This window comes from Anopheles aquasalis, chromosome 2, assembly GCF_943734665.1.
Source record: "Anopheles aquasalis chromosome 2, idAnoAquaMG_Q_19, whole genome shotgun sequence".
Classification (NCBI taxonomy): Eukaryota; Metazoa; Arthropoda; class Insecta; order Diptera; family Culicidae; genus Anopheles; species Anopheles aquasalis.
Genome location: NC_064877.1, coordinates 81,053,147 through 81,069,311, shown reverse-complemented (window position 1 = coordinate 81,069,311; position 16,165 = coordinate 81,053,147). Strand labels below are relative to the sequence as shown.

The 16,165-nt window shown below is 51.6% G+C and overlaps 1 protein-coding gene across 4 annotated transcripts in view; it reads right to left on the bottom strand.

Annotated features, from left to right (window-relative positions):
* Nucleotides 1-16,165, bottom strand: part of LOC126568888 (pseudouridylate synthase RPUSD2-like) — a 152,552-nt gene that overhangs the window by 101,830 nt on the left and 34,557 nt on the right. For all 4 annotated transcript variants that reach the window (XR_007607775.1, XM_050225563.1, XM_050225565.1 and 1 more), the window contains exon 2: nt 6,428-7,537. Coding sequence is in view for 3 of the 4 variants with exons in the window: in XM_050225563.1 (XP_050081520.1) it covers nt 6,428-7,102 (675 nt within the window). In the remaining variant the exon portion in view is untranslated. The remainder of the gene's footprint in view (nt 1-6,427; nt 7,538-16,165) is intronic.

The following is a 16,165-nucleotide window of genomic DNA, read 5'->3' as shown; positions in this document are numbered from 1 at the left end:
TGACTGCAGCAGTAGCACCACACAAAGAGACGGTGGACGCGGTCGGACGAATAATTATTGGCGTGGACTTGACTGACTTGAATTCCCGCTCCAATCATCCTTATCCGTACGTGGAATATGTTCGCGAACAGAATAACTTCTGCTCTGTGCCACCCTTATACTCACTCGCAGTCCACTCACGCGCAAGTGTTTTCAACGTTCAGCGTTCAGCAGTGGCCACCGCCAACCGACCAACCATCCGATTTCCTTTCAAGTCCTACCCCGAGGGCAAGTGTAACTAGTTTATCAAAAGTTGCTCTGGTGCGATCGCACCGGACACCAATCGCCGGTCGGTCGGTCGGTCGGTTGGTCGATGGCGCAAAGCAGGTTCAATCGCTTTCGCATTATTATCATTGCTTCGCGGAAATATTTGAAGGTGATTTGAAGCGATTCCAGTGCTAGAAGAAGATTCCATGGACGCATTCAGCAGCCATCAGATCGTTAGTAGGGACCGACCGAAACGTTGGTTCTCATGCCCGGTGTCTCGCGTACGTGACTTTATGGCGGAGTAGAATAAAGTTAGCAATCATGTAAGCGGTAGAGAGAGGGGTGAAAGGTGTGCACTCTTTCTGCTGCTAAAGGCGGGGAATAAAACTTAACGCCTTGTGGTGCAGTGTCCTTCGGGGCTGCTTCGGGGCTGATTGTAAGTTGGTGCGCCCTTTTGGTTGGCAGGATCTCTTTCTCCACACGACGCGTTGCAGGACGAGTCTTTTAATGAAGCGTTTTTGAGGGGCAGTGCCATGAAATGAAGTCGTTTCGTGACGGTTTATGTCTGCGCAGCATCTACAGTCCAGACGAGGGAACAAATGCCAAATTGTGATGCCGAGGAACCAATTGGAAATTTGCGATGTCAGTTCTTCACTAGATCATGGCTCTAGGGAATGACTTTTGACACGCTGACTGACCACAGAATCTTGTTGCAAAGTTGAAAGAATATCGAAATAAATATTGTAGAACACTTGGGCGAAGAACATCCCAGCTCTAAACGAATTACGGACGACGATGGTTCCATTTGTAATCCCTTAACTTCACGTCGTTCCTTCTAGAATAAGCTGCGACAAGCGATTAGCAGCCAAAACAGGGGAATAGGGGGACGGGCGGTGAATATCACCCCTCCGGAGGGCAAAAAAGGCTAACGATGATCCGCCGATGGCCGCAGTTGGCCGAACAAATTAGCCGATTACACAAAACCAATGTTGCCACTCACTTCCTGCCAATACTTCTCTCTCTCTCGCTCTTCATCAAGTCAATCCCGTCCTCGAAAAACCCCTTGATGACCTACAGAACCACGGCAGAACCCTTCTTCTACTTCTTCTTGTTACGTGCCATTAGGAAGAATAAGAGGCAAAAACACAAACCTCCCAGGAACCCCCGGGGGGGGGGGGGGGGGGGGAATCGGATGGAAACAGATTACCGTCGTCAGGCCAAAAACGCGAACCCCGAACGCGCGCGCGCCCCGAAACGCCGGATTCGATGGCGGAGGCGACGCCTAATTAGTTTTGACTGATTGAGCGCCACCACCACCACCATCGCCGATCGCGTACCGCGTGGAATTGTAAACTCGAGCGACCGAAAGAGAAGCCAACCGAGCCCGGGACTGGACCGGATTCGGTGGCCAGCGACGCGCGATCATCGATTTTTATCTCGTTTTCGACCCGGAACCGGCAAGAACCTTCGATTCCAATGGGCTCACTGGAAAAGAAGCAGAAGAAAAATCAGAATTGATGAACGGAACGGGCACGAACGGACGTGGCGCGTCCGCCATCCCCATCGCCGGCGCGTCTCTCCCTCGCTTAGAATGCGTTGTTTGGTGCGCCACCGGATGTTGCTTCCAGGCACCGGCCACCCCGACCGGCGATGGCGACGCGTGGCGCCGAAAGTAAACTTTCATCCATCAACCAAACCGACCTCCCAACCCCTCTAACCACCCCATCCTAGCGGCCTTTTCCGAGCACTTTCGTTCGGGGCACGAAAAAAAGATGCGAAACGAAAACGGTGGCGTGGCATCTGGAAGTGCGGAGAGAGGGCAGCTTCGTTCTATTTTTCGTTCCCTTGGAATGATTTATCATACGTCCACTGTCCCCACAACTCCTCCTTCCGTTGGTTTGGTTTGGGACAGTCGGAAATGGTAACATCGGCAATACAACGATACCCGATACCGTCGCCGAAATGCCTTGGGCTCAGTAGATGGACCAGTGGCGACTACTAATGTAGTCGCCTTTCTTGGTGGTCTCTCTGGCGCTTTCTTTATCTAAAGTCCGCTTTTTTTCTTGAGAATGTCCACCATTTACCAAGAAGGACTTCTGGTCCGCTGGAATGATACTGATACTGATACAATCACATTGGGAAAGTATCAATAATTAAAGGTCATCTGAGCTCCAGACAAGTGAACTGAACTATTCGAACAGAGCCACTGCTTCCGCTTGCCTTCTGTTCCTCATCAGTTACAAAGCTTCGCTCAAACACCTCAATTTCACATCAGGTCCTACAAACAATTTTAATAGTTTCGATCCTTCTCCATTTTCCATCATAAATCGGGAGATGTTATGCATGCGCAGGCATTCTTGGTGCAAATTAGTTACCCGGTCAGTGTTAGGAGCGGAAATAGTGCCAGTGCCAGAGGACCAACCCGCAAGTTCACAAAGTTTGTATTCTGCTGCACTACTTTGATCGTGTTCCTCAACTTAAAATGATTTGTGCATCGCTTGCAGGTCACGCTGGAATACAAAATAAGACCGCGACTATCATGCACCGATTGCCAATCCATCTTTAACAGAAGCGCTAACGTCAATCTTAAGCATTCCCTGCTTTCCTGTTGGCCAACAGAACCATCATTATCACCACCGTAGCCGGTCCTCCGAAGCAGCGAAGCAGAAGAAGTCTATTAAAACTCCACTAAAGCAATTAATCCGCGAAGCTCATCCTCGGAGGGCCTCATTTTTGCATATCCAAAGTGCCATTTTCCGGTTTGCTCCACTCCACGTTTCTCACGTCTTACCAGAACCACACCGGACCAGAGGGCTTCGTCTTTCGCGCCTGTCCGGGGCCACGCTCCAGAAATAGAACGCCCGCGAAACTGGAAGATTGGAGGGAGCGATTACACAGCACCAGGACACAGAGAAAAAGAGACAGAGAGAATGAGGCGAAGAGAGAGAGAGAGAGGGTCTCGTTGGCGTTATAAAAAGCTTCCGATGCCCCGGAGCACGGACACTGCCGTTGACGCCAGCGACAACGACGCCACCGCCGCCGCGACAAAGCTTTCACTTTTGCACTGCTTCGGCTAAGTGCGGCCGCAGGATATGACACTCCGCTCCGGCCGGTGCCGGCAAGTGTGCTGTCCCCTCCCGAATGGAATTATTATTTTACGTTTCCGGCTCCGGCTTCCTTGGAACGTCCTCGTGCGACGGTTTAGCGACGGTCTCATCAGCTGCAAGAGAAGCAGCAGACGAAGGAAGTGGGTGCTACGCGACTACGACCACGATGTGTGCGCGATGATTCGTTGAAATCACCCCCATCACTGCCCTTCGTCATCGAGTGCACCATCATCATCATCGTCGTGGTCGTGGTCACGCGGCGAGAGTTATTAGCATTTAGCAGCCCAGCGCAACCAGGCCAGGGATTGTCCGGACAGTGAAGTGCCCTCCCCCGCCCCTCTTCTCTCCCAAAGCACAATTGGGTGTCGGTTACTTGTCGCAACAACCTCGTACTGGTGTGCTGCTCGCTCGAGGTTCCGAAATGAGCTCGACAAATGGTGGCTATTTTGGGACCACGCACCACGGAGAGACACTCGGGGCGGAAAAACACGCGGCCACAGCACACCAAGGCACGCACACGGCTATGCGCCTAGCACCGTGATTAATTGTACAATTTATCTCTGAAATAATAAATTTTCCTCCAACGGTAAGTGGCATCCTCAAGCTCGCGACCAGCACTCCCCAGCTTGGAAACAACGCGCGACCGTCCTAAATGTGGCCGGTACAGAGGGGAGGGAAGTGACATAGAATGGACCTTCCCCCCGGGGGGGATGTACCGAGATACAACGACAGAGAGAGAATGTGTAACATGGCATGGCGAGCAAACATGCTAACAGGACGATTTGCAAAACAGTACGATCACACCAAATCGTGGTCGTGGCATTTCGGAGAAGGAAAACCGGCACGAAGAGATGGTTCATTTCCGCTTGTTCCACCCCAAAAAAAACTGCCGGCAGTCCGGCAACCGAGCGGTCATAAATCAATTAACAGAAATAGTTTTAAAACCGACGACTACGGCCTCTGAGAAATCGAGAATGGGGACGGCGACAGTGAAGCGAACTACAAAACATTCAAAACAACAAAAGACGCGATCATAGCGGTGGATGCCACCGTTGACATCGCGCCGCGGACGACGACGAAACACGACGTGGCCACCACGAGCACCATAATTGTCAGCAGAGAGCAAATTAAAAATAAAAAAAAGGTCCACCGGATGGATCGGCTGTTGTCGAAGTGGTACAGCCAGGATAAGCAGCATATCAGCCACCGCGATTGTCGGTGCGGTGCGATGGCGACATTCTAGAGTTCTGTAGTGGATCAATTTCGTCACGTTCGTGGCACATCCAATGGATGGTTCCGATGGCGTTAAAGCGATAAATTTTCGAATAACATCCACCGGCGGAGCAACGGAGCAACATCTTAGCATTTGATGGTGCTCCCTCGTGGGAGACGGCCAAAAACGCACGATCCGATTTTTGATGCGAGGTCCTTAGCATGTTTCCCAAGCGGATGGCCACTAAAACCAAACTATTTCCCCTTCCCACTTTGGGCGTCCCTCTTCGTTGTGGTCCGGGAAAAGCGGAATGGCTTCCCGAGACTCCCATTCTGCTTGTGGCCATTGTTGGTCTGTCTTCAAACGCACCCGGCCCTCTCGGCCGCAAACACTAAAACGCATGCAGAGCGCTTAAGATTAAACAGCGAGATTTGAGCCTCGTAAAATGTCGACTTTTATTGTGCGGTCTGCTCACACATACATCGACCGGGGCACCCCAGCACACCCTAACACGTGGCCAAGCGAGGTGACCATTCTTGCCAGTCGGATGTGCCAGCACGCACGCACGCACGCTGAACGCTCGGCGGGAGGTGGATCACCCCGGGGGGATCACGAACCAGTCGTCACCGACAAGGACGACCTTTCGCGGTGGTCGGGGGAGAGCAGTGTCCATGGGGACAGAAAGGTCTCCTCACACGCCTCTGTTTTGGTCCGGCTTGAAAGGGCTCGGATCATATTTATTTACTTTTTTGTTCCGCTGCCGGGGACTGGACCTCGGCTTCAATCCCGCGGAGAACTCGAAGGTGTTCGCAGCTGTTCCGATGGTGTCGTGGCAATCGACGACCAGCCAACCGAAATGATTCGATGTGACGCCGACTGTCGCTGGCTATTATAATTATACTTCAGGGAGAGCCAGAGAGCGAGAGACCGGTGGAGCACAATAGACCGAACAACTTCGTGCACACAATCCCGGGAAATACGGCCGGCTGTCGGTTATTTTTGGCCGACTGGCTGGCGTGTGTGGCGAACACGGAAGCGCACCAGAACCGTCTCATCGCGTCGCGTCTCGTCTAGTTCTGCGGCGTGACGGTGAGCCTCTGGCAGAATGTGTCTGAACGACAGCGACGAGTGCGTGCACTGCATCCTAGCGTCCTAGCGTCCGAGTGTGGTTTAATTAGGATTGTTTCTTGTAACACGCCAGGCACAAGATGATAATGGGTGTCCGATGGTGTTGCACGGTGCACAAGACACGCGAACCAGAGTTCTCGATCATTCTAGGCCGTGGTGCGAGCGACGTGTGCGTGACAGGAATCGCCACAAGAAGCCACAATGCCGCTCCTGGCAGGTGAGGAGCACAGGGCTCTCCACTATTTGCAAATCAGCGCCCAAATTGTGCCTTATCGAAGCAAACAGCCAACGTTCCGTTGCTAGGGCGCAACTACTGTGGAAGCTGTCAAAGCTGCTCCGTACCACGGGAAGATGGATGCCGAGGACGGTCGATTCAAGAGCATAACTTTCACCCCTTCCTCCAAGGAATCAAGAGACGCGTGAAAGAGAGAGAGAGAGGAAAACATAAATTGAATTTCACTCAACACACACGCCTGCATCCAAACAGTCCTCCGTCCATTTCATTTCCAATCAAAACTTCCGCTACAAAACGCCATCATGTCGATGCTGGTGGCGTGCTAGATCCGAAACGAGAATGACGACGACAAAACATCCGAGGAGCACTTCCGGTCCGGAGCATACATGCGATGATGCTGACTATTATATGCTCCCGAGCACCGGAATATACCGGAGGATCTCGATGAAATTACAGGCAAACAACAAATGCAAGCACACACTCTAGCACATCGCTTACCTTTCTCATCGGCATGAGGAGTGTGTTCGATGGGACGCCACCGACTCCAACTCCGACGCCAACACCACCTCCACCACCACCACCACCACCAGCGCCACCACCGTTGGCCGAGGCCGTCTTCTGGCGCACCGGCACCACGCCGACACTGTTCAGATTGATGGCGGTAAGCTGGGACTGGGTTTGGGCGGCGGTCAGTTGTGGCGGAGCTTGCTGCGGTTGCTGCGCTGCCGTTGCCATCGGTTGCTGGCCCAGGTTCAGGTGTGGATGCGTCACGAAGCTACGGAGCGTCAGCGGTGTGAACATGGCTGCCGCGGCCATGTTCGGATGCAGTGGCTGATGCTGATGCTGGTGCTGCTGGTGCTGGTGTTGCTGGTGCTGGTGCATTGCGGCGGCGGCTGCCGCGGCTACGGCCGCCGTATTGTGGAGGGCCGCTGCCGGATGTAGCTGGTGCTGGTGGTGGTGATGGTGGTAAGTGGCCTGCTGGGTGGCGGTGGCTTGCTGAACCGCTTGGGCACCCTGTACCGACTGGACGGTCGGTGGCTGGACGGCGGCCGCTGCTATCTGTGGCTGGTGGAACCCGGCGGTGGCCGGATTGAACGGAACGGCCAACATCTTCTGCAGGCCCATCCCTGGGACGCCCCACGGGATGTACCACGAGCCCGGATGGTGCTGCATGTTCGCGGCTGACTCCTCCTCTAGACTTCACGCACACGCACTCACGGAACACGCAACCCACAGGGAAAACTGGCCGGCAATCCGAGGGTGGGGGGAATCAATCAGACACCAATCAACAAAAAAGATAAGGGAACCGACTTCGACTTTAGGACACACTTTTAGCACACCAACTTGCGTGCGCTTTCTGCTGGAGATGGTGACTACGATGACGACAACACTTTTGACTGAAAATTCTGATTTGCTTGCCGACTGGATGCACGGACTACTTCGCTTCTCGGCGCTTCACTTCACACTTCTTTGCTCTGGTGACGCTTCGACTGCTGCTGCAGCGCCAACCGCGGCTCTTCTTGCGTGACCACAAACGACGTATACATCCCACGTGACGAGGACACTTCACGTACAGACACACACATACACTCTCTCTATATTTTTTTTCTGTGAAAGGGGAAACCAAACCGGAAGGACATGAGCGGATGAACGAAAAGAAAAATTATGAATCAAACCCTGGGACGCCACTCGGCAACAAGAACTCAACGAATCGAAAACTAAGGCCCCAGAATCGCCTTAACGCTTTTCTATCCTTTACACGGTGTACCCCAACCTCCACTCTCTCTTGAAGTGTGTTTGCTGATTCGGACAGAATCCCTAAAGCCAGGGAATAAATGAATATCAAACACTTGGATCGTCCTTTCGAGTTTCGTGTGAGGGGCTTTGGGTTTTTCCTCAGGAAAAACTGGTAGGTGTTCAGTTGAGACAGATGGAGTTGGACAACACTACGGACATTGCTCACAGATTCTGCTCGATGTCAACGAATGATGCAACGGAGGATGCTCTGATCTGAAGACAACATGAAACTGAGGATAACGATCGTTCGATTTCAACCAAACAACCTTGTCGTCGAGTGTCCTGTTCCGTTGTCCACACTCTTCACTCACACTATATCTTCGTATCGAAACTCCAGTACAACGTGCACGTGACTTTGCTGTTTGTCAGTTAATTATCCGCGCTACACGGCCGTACACGCCAATGTCCATCTCCGTGTATGGCACAATTCGACGTCCCAGACATCCAATCGACGATGACGAATCGCCTCAATTAGTGTGCACTTTCAGGGTGCCGTAGGCAGGCGGACGAAGAGGATCTCCAAGGCGGTGTTGCGCACTTCGTTAGTTCCGACGTACAAGCAATCCGAGTAAGAAAAAAACGGTTGTCCACCAAAGCTGGAGGAGTTCGTAGCGGCTCTTTTTAGACTAAATTAAAAATACATTTACAAGTCGTTGACGAGACCCTCGAAGGTGGGGCAGCAGAAGAAGCAGGAGCAGGCATCATCAACTGAGGGTCCCTCTTCTCATCCTCATCCGTTGCAACACTGCAGCAACTGGCATCCCGGTCCCGGTTTCGTCTGCAAAGGTGGTTAAAGAAACGAGGTAATCGGTTTGTACAATTTGGCCACGAAACGAGAAGGATTGATGCGGCGATAATTGAAAGGAGACTGAGGAAACTTTGAGGAAGAGACTCGTGAGTTCGCATCTTGGAAGGCTAGCATCGAATCTGAGGTGCCGTTTGCGAGGAACGTAGAGAAGACGGTAGAAAAGAAGAGATTCCGGGGCAGGGAACAGACCGACAGACAGGACACCACTTTTGACATTTTGCCCTTTTTGCGTCAATTTCTGGCCTTTAATGGCCTTGGCCACAAAGCAAGTGCAAAGTGCGTTCCTTGTAGGGCACTTGGCCCATGGTCCGCTATACGGTTTTACGATAATGATGATGGCCACGCCCCCCATCCCCGCCCTTCCCGAACCAAACCGAACCTGATGACAGCATATGCAAACATTAAAAAGAAACGTGAACGTGAAATAAGCATCCGTTGTTAACGGGGCCAGACCATTAAGAAGTAAAGTCTTTAACCTGTGCCGGTGATGCGCAAAATGAATTCACCATTTCGGGGCTCCATTGGGTTCCCCCATTTTTAGGGATGCTTTTAACCAACCACCAACTCCTAGCCATGGCCCAGGCAGCGTCTGATTAATGACAAAATTGAAAAATCATGTTCGTCAATAGTGCCACAGCATCGTGCCAGCATCATCGCCGACGGAACCGAACGCCAACAAAATGGCGGCAGACGCACGCCATTAGGACAATAGAATTCCGGGCGGCTAATTAGTCACTCGTAAAATGAATGAGGTTAGTATGCTTTCGACCTCACCACCTCGTTCTCTTCTTCAGCATCTTCAGCTCCCCGCGCGTTCTAGCGGATGTTACGGAATCATTAATTTCTGGCAATATTTCTGGCACTCTGGCCACTTTTGTAATTGGTTTCTCGGGAATGCCGAGGAAGTGGGGGCTGTGTTACGATAGCCAACATTATTCAAACCCTTTTTGCTGGTTCCCCGGGTTGCCAACAACCCATTTGGTCCAGGATCGTCACACCTTTATCATAACCGTACCGATGACGGATTGGCCTCGCTCAACAAAGTCATCCTTTATCCTTCCCCCCAAAAAAAACCAAACCAGAAAAGTGAACGTTGAACGTGGCTGGATCCGATGAAAAAATAATGAAACATGAATCATGTGCTAAGCGTGGAGCCATTATCGCACCGGATGCTATCACATGATGATGATCGCTGAGCCGATGCCGATCATATGCCACCTGGAAGGACCGAAAGCTCCACACGATAATAATATCCTTCCTTCACCATCATCACAATTAATAGTGTCTATTGATCATCCAAGTGTCAATTGGTGGCCTGTCCACCAATTGGGCAGATGATATTGCAAAGAAAAACGTGGTGTAAGGTGTAACACCGGACCGGACACGGACACGGACACCGGAGCGCGCTGCCACCATCATAAATCAATGAAATTAAAACTGACGCGAGGGCCCGGGCGAGTTTGATCGATGAATTTCCATTAATCGATTGCTCCTCCTCAACATCACCACCTCCGTGCTACTGTTTTTGCTTCCTCTTCCTGCCCTGGTGGTGGTGCTTGATTACATTCTTTCTCGTTGCGGAGCGGAGAATTGTAATTAGAGTCAGTATGGCGTCCCCATCCTCCCTTCATCGACGTTCTCGATGACAAAAAGTCGTGGCTTTTGTCTTGTGACAGCCCACGCGCCTCTCGTGCTTCCCAATTAGTCATTGAGCGAACGACTCGAGCGTAAAGTGCTGATGAGCATCATCGTTCGATCGTTTGTTGACTTACGGTTTTCGTGATCTCTCTGCGACTTCTTGAGGGAGCCAATAAACGAATTATTGTAAGTGAGTTCGAGACTTCTGGGAAGAGCCGGCGAACCGGTTTGAACTGGACCGGCCACCGAGGGGATTAATGATCAACATGATCAGCATTTCGATGCACAAACAACATTAGCGCTCTCAAGGTATGAGAGCTACCTTAAAATCGACATCGACTCGCGACAAGTGTGTCAACGCCATCAAGAATACGCCATCCCCTCGCCGTTCTAGGTCAATCCACTGCTGTTCGAATCGAATCCTAATCTAGCATTTCATACATATGGAGTGTTGCTGTGTGCGTCACCAGCCATTTGGAGCTCTCCGTACAGGACGACGACGTGCGGTGACCCACTCTCCGCCACGTTCGCACGTTGACGTGACTTCTCTCGCACAAGGCACAAGGCAAACATCTATCGGACGGCATTCCATGGCAAGTCAAGACAACTCAAGATTGCGCTTCGAACAGGGTACCAGCACCAATCCAGCAAGTGGTGGTGACGACCTTGGACGACTTCAGCATCGGAGCACGGTGACACAGTCGTGCTCCACAAGCTCCTTGAGGGCTTCACCAAAGAGCGCAGAGCACTTTGGGCTCACACAATGTTGATAGAGATAACAATCTGCACCCGGGCCCTCGCATCTTAATCGGAGTGGAATGTTTAATGCAAACAACCACCGTCAGCGTCCCCCCGGGGGAGGCCACACCAACGACGCACCAGCGCACCAGGGAATTGTAATATTTATCATCATCTCTAAGCTGGAAACTAATAACAACATGCACCCGGACACACACAGTGACCATGTTGGAGTCAGGTGTTGCTGGCTGGACGATAAAGCATAAATCCTTCTCGCGTCCTGGTCAGCAGATTGGTTCGCCGACCGTCCGTACCCCGGACCGTAATCAAAAGTTGGCCGGACATCGGTCGCCTACACACGCGGAGGTCCTTTTCGGATCCGTCCGGGTCCGTCAGTGCGAAACGAACCGGCTGACACCCGAAACCCATCAGCGCACCACCACCAGCACCACCACTTCCCCAGCCCAGAAGCATAGGGCAATGACAGCGCGCTAGCGACCGATGATTTATGGTAAATTTTCCAACAGGAACGCCACCACCTTTCACCGGCCGAGGCCTGGAGGATGGGCACAAAAAAAAACATGGCAAACCATTCCTCCCTCTCTTTACATGCCCAACACCAGCACCAAAGGCACAAAAGACAACATCAAACAAATCTAATTTCATGCGTCAGCGAGCGAATGCTGAATGTTTTCGGGATTCGGTTCTTTTTTGCCCCCCCGTTGTTGTTGTTGCTGCGTTGTTTGCTGTCAAACGTCAACGGGATCCTCGGCAGGAAGAGTTCCAGTTTCGAAGCTTCCTCTACTGATAATACTACTCTCCTGTGTGCTTGTGTCTCTCTCTCTCTCTCACGCACCATCAACCAGCGACTGTCATCGCGCTTCCTCCTTCTCCTAACGCAACTCCACCACGTAACGGCGAATGGTTTCGACAGCATTGATTACTAGCTATTAAAGAACCATTAAGGCTGCTGCTGCTGTTAGATGGCGACCCCAAACCCGTACCCCAACCATCACCACCAAGGATGATGATGACGATGCTCGATGAAATTGATTTTTGCATTACCCGCGTGTGTGCCGCGGCCATACCGAGCGGGAAACCAAGCGAAAGCTCATCATCTTGACACCTCTCCGCCGGAAAGTTTGCGCTACTAGTGATGGCGTTGCGCCAAAAAAAGGGGTGGAGTAGAGTAAGAGAAGGTGATTTTGATTTCATTTTTCACTTCATCGCCTTCCGGGACCGGGGAACGATCCCTTCCAGCCAGGTATATCACCTACAGCCAGGCTGCTACCGCGCTTCCCCCCAGGGGGCATAATCATAAATGTTCATTAGATGCAGCCTCCACTTCCCTCTCTCATTCTAGGTGGAGAGAAAATGCTCATCGAGCGACACAGCTGCGACCAGACCAGTGTGTCGATGGTGCCCTTTGGCGACGTTTTTTTGGCGCAGTTTTGGTGCCATTGTCGTAACTCTCGCGGCTCGCACGGAACTGGGATAAGATTTCCAGGATTTTTTTGGGGCACACCAAGTTTCAAAACCGATTTGCTGTTGCTTCGGAGGACAGGACACGAGAAAGTACAACGACACTCTCTCTAGAGATCCTTGCTTGAGGCGCTTCACTAGCAAAGTATTATCATCATCGTCATCATCATCGTTGCTAGTTAAATCTTTCGTGAACTGCTTGCCGGGAATGAAAAATGGAAAAAGAAACTGACGATGCAACGCGTATGCAATCGTGATTCACTTTTCACGTTTGTTAATCAGTTGGCCAACGGCTTTCCTGCTGCTCCTTGACTGTGTTGACGACTTCGAGCGACGCTCGTGACCCCTGAACAAACTGAACGGCTCCACTCGGTACTTGGTGCCCTCGGGCCCTGGGTGCTTGCCAGCTCATCGCTCATCGGATCCATCGTATTGTTGTGGAACCAACCACCAACCGGCGTGGAGTGTGGCGAGAGGTTCATTTTTCAACCACACGTCAAGTGGAAGTTCATCTCGAGTGTTGCTGCTGGTGGCCTCAAGCCCTCATCAAGCCACCATTCCCGGCGTCCTGATGCCCGTTTGCGTGAGCGAAATGATGAAAAATGAAGCAAAACAATTCACCATCAGTGCTGCTGAGTGGGGCTCATAACAAATTGCAAAAAGGGGCTTCGGGCTTCCTTCAAAGTCCACGGTATCTTCCGTGTCGTCTCCCTGTGTCTTGGTGCCGTTGCGCCGTTCGAGCTGATTGATTATTTATTTGGATATTGCAAACATTTAAGCTAATTTGACTGGCGAGTACATAGAGACAGGAAGAGAGAGAGAGAGAGGGAGGGAGAGCTGGCTGAGATGATCATCATTATTCCATCTCATCCCCGGGACCGTCACGTTATCTCTCTTGCTCCTTAGCCTTCTATACAGCCTGACACTTTAATGTCTGCGCTGCTGCACATGAAGTCAGCGCCTTTTTACCTCGGGGCATAATGGTGCCGTGGCGATCGCTTCGCCTTCCGAGGGTGATTGATTTGATTAATTGCCAAACGACAGCCCCCGGCCCTACGCTCGGATCTTCTGGCGACGTTCCTTGGAGTAGCTCACAATCCACAGCGGCGGAGTCGACGATGGAGAGCATTTACATACAAGACTCTAGGGGAGACTCCGCACCACTACGGTGGATTAGCGTGGAATAGACGGATGAGACCACCGCAAGATTGACAGCCAATTGCTTTGATTTGTCTGATTGAGTGGAATGGAATGGCTGTCTTGGGATGTTTTGAAGTGTTCGACGTTGAACTACTTCTTTAAGAATGAACCTCTTCCTTTGCAAAGTTGAAATAATAATATCAGGATCGTTTTTTTGCGTAAAATTACTTAGTTCTCTTGACGCTGTTGCCCTTGGTTTAACCTGCAGTGGAACGGATCTTGCTGATTTAACATGTAAATCCATTTTGAACGAAGATTTGATCCAAGTTTCTTCTCTCCATTGTACTACCGACCTGTAGGGCCTCTCTTTCAGCGAATCTGTTCGACATTGAAGAACCCGGAATTCAGCACATTTGCATGCCACGCGCTCTCTCTCTCTGTCTCTCGAGAACCGCCAAATGTCAAACCGGGACGTCCCTCGTCTCGAGTTGAGATTCGTCGTCGACCGTCTGTCAAACAAAATGGGCAAACAAAGTGATAAATCTTCTCCAACAGATTTGCTGCCTCAATGGTCCTCCGATACGTCTCTTCGCGCAACGCCACAAACAGACAGACAATCTCAAGAGACACAAAGAGACCAAGAAAGAGAGGTAAGCGATAAGCGGACGCAAAAGTTTTCCGTCCAAAAACCGCCAATAAAACACTATAAATTATAAATCCAACAAAGACGCCACGAAGAACAAGAAGAAGAAGGTGAATGATTGGAGTTTGCACGCAAAACACCCCGCACCATCGCGGCACAAGTCACGCTGAAGTGCGTATCGCGCCCCCCCAAACCACTACCCTCACTTCGCGTTCAGTTGCCTGCTGCCATCAACGATTATCATCCAGCAACAGCGGCAGCCAGCAGCCAGCATCCATAACCCTCATCATTTCCAGCTTATCCCGCCTCCACCAACAGAACATGCTCCGTGGGGCATGTTCCGACACCTCCAGCCCACCCACTCACCCCACGAAAGACCACCGCCTGCACACCCTTATAGGCCCCACGGGGCCAAAGGCCACGGTACAGAAGGAATGGAAATCAAAAGGAAAAATAAGGCCCAACACCATCGTCAACGCCACCGCCACAAACCGAGCAACCAGCGGAACCAGCTGCCAAGTTGGTCGCCAACCAGTGCCGCCACGCACGCGGGCGCGGCCGCGCACATTACGAATTGAACATCCGCCGGAAGGAAGGAAGGAAGGAAAGGCAGAGGCCGAAATGAAAATGGTGGAAAATCAGAATAACTCTCCGCAGATGATGACGATGATGCGGACGACGTCGCCGACGGTTGTAAAACTTCCACTTAGATTATTTGTCCCACTCGTGCCGTTTCGTGCCCACCAACACGGACACGATGATGATGATGATGATGGTGCTGATGATGATACTTTATTAATTCCTTATGCTGCGCAGGGTCAGAGGTTCAGCCACTTCGTGGTGCTTCGAAGGAGCAGAGAGATTGAAATAGAGAAGCGGAGGAAGTGAGGAGAGAAAAGGACATTTGGCAACATGAAAGCAGCTTCTGATGGCGCCTCGCTAGTAGCGGCAGTAGTGCCAATGCTTATCTCGTGACAATTCCCGGCCGATCTGGACACACTTGACGCAAAAACTTCCGGGGAATCCGCTTCCGGGGTCCGTTCTCTCGAATTGATCGAGAAGTAGGCCGCGATGTCGTGCATGTGTGTCGTCTTTCAGGCGCTTAACACTGAATTGTGGTGCGTGCGCTGCGCAGGACCTTCGCCAGAGTTTGAAAGTAAAGTTTCTCTGCAGTCCAAGGAGCGCTTAAACATACGTAGAGTCCAATCCACGAAACGTCATCGTCACTCCCAGGGTTTGAAGAGAAGGTAGAGTAACTGAGGAACGTTCACCGACCCCACCAAACAACGCGACATTGCGTGCCACGGTCAGGCGAGGTCGACAGACCAGAAACAGGATCCTCTTGATTTATGGTGCGAACTTTCCCATTGCGTCAGATTGCGCACGTCCTCCACATCGTCGTGGTCGTCGTTGGTGGTCGTAGTGGTGATTCGCGGGCGCGGTTTGCCGCTGGCCCGACCGAGTCGCATGAAAATTTAAATGAGATATTTATTTATTGGCCCCTCGGTTTGGCCTCAAGCACACTCCGCCGCGGCAACCGCCGCTATCAAGTGGTGGCCACAGAAGAGAAAAAAACGTTTTGTGTGCCTGTGTGTGTATTATGGGGTGGCGACTGGACAAACACACACGAATGGCGGCCGACGGTCTCCACAATTTATGATGATCGTTCTGGATAATGGCGGCGATGAGTGATTAGGCCGCAACCGAATGACCATCACCATCTGCAGCAGCAGTAGCAGTAGCGGTAAGCGGCAAACGTCAGCAACCAACCAGATTGGAGGGACTGCGCATAAAGCCGCGTGTCGGTCACTTCGAGGTGGCACAAAAAAGGTCCTTCAACGGAACGAAAAAAAACATTCTCACCTTCGCGTACTACCACTTGAAAGCTCAAAGCTCTTGCTCAGCTCTTTTACTGGCTGGCTGGCTGCGAGCCAAAGAAAAGCCGTCACGGAAATAATTAAAAGATTAAACTTTCGACTCCTTGGCACGG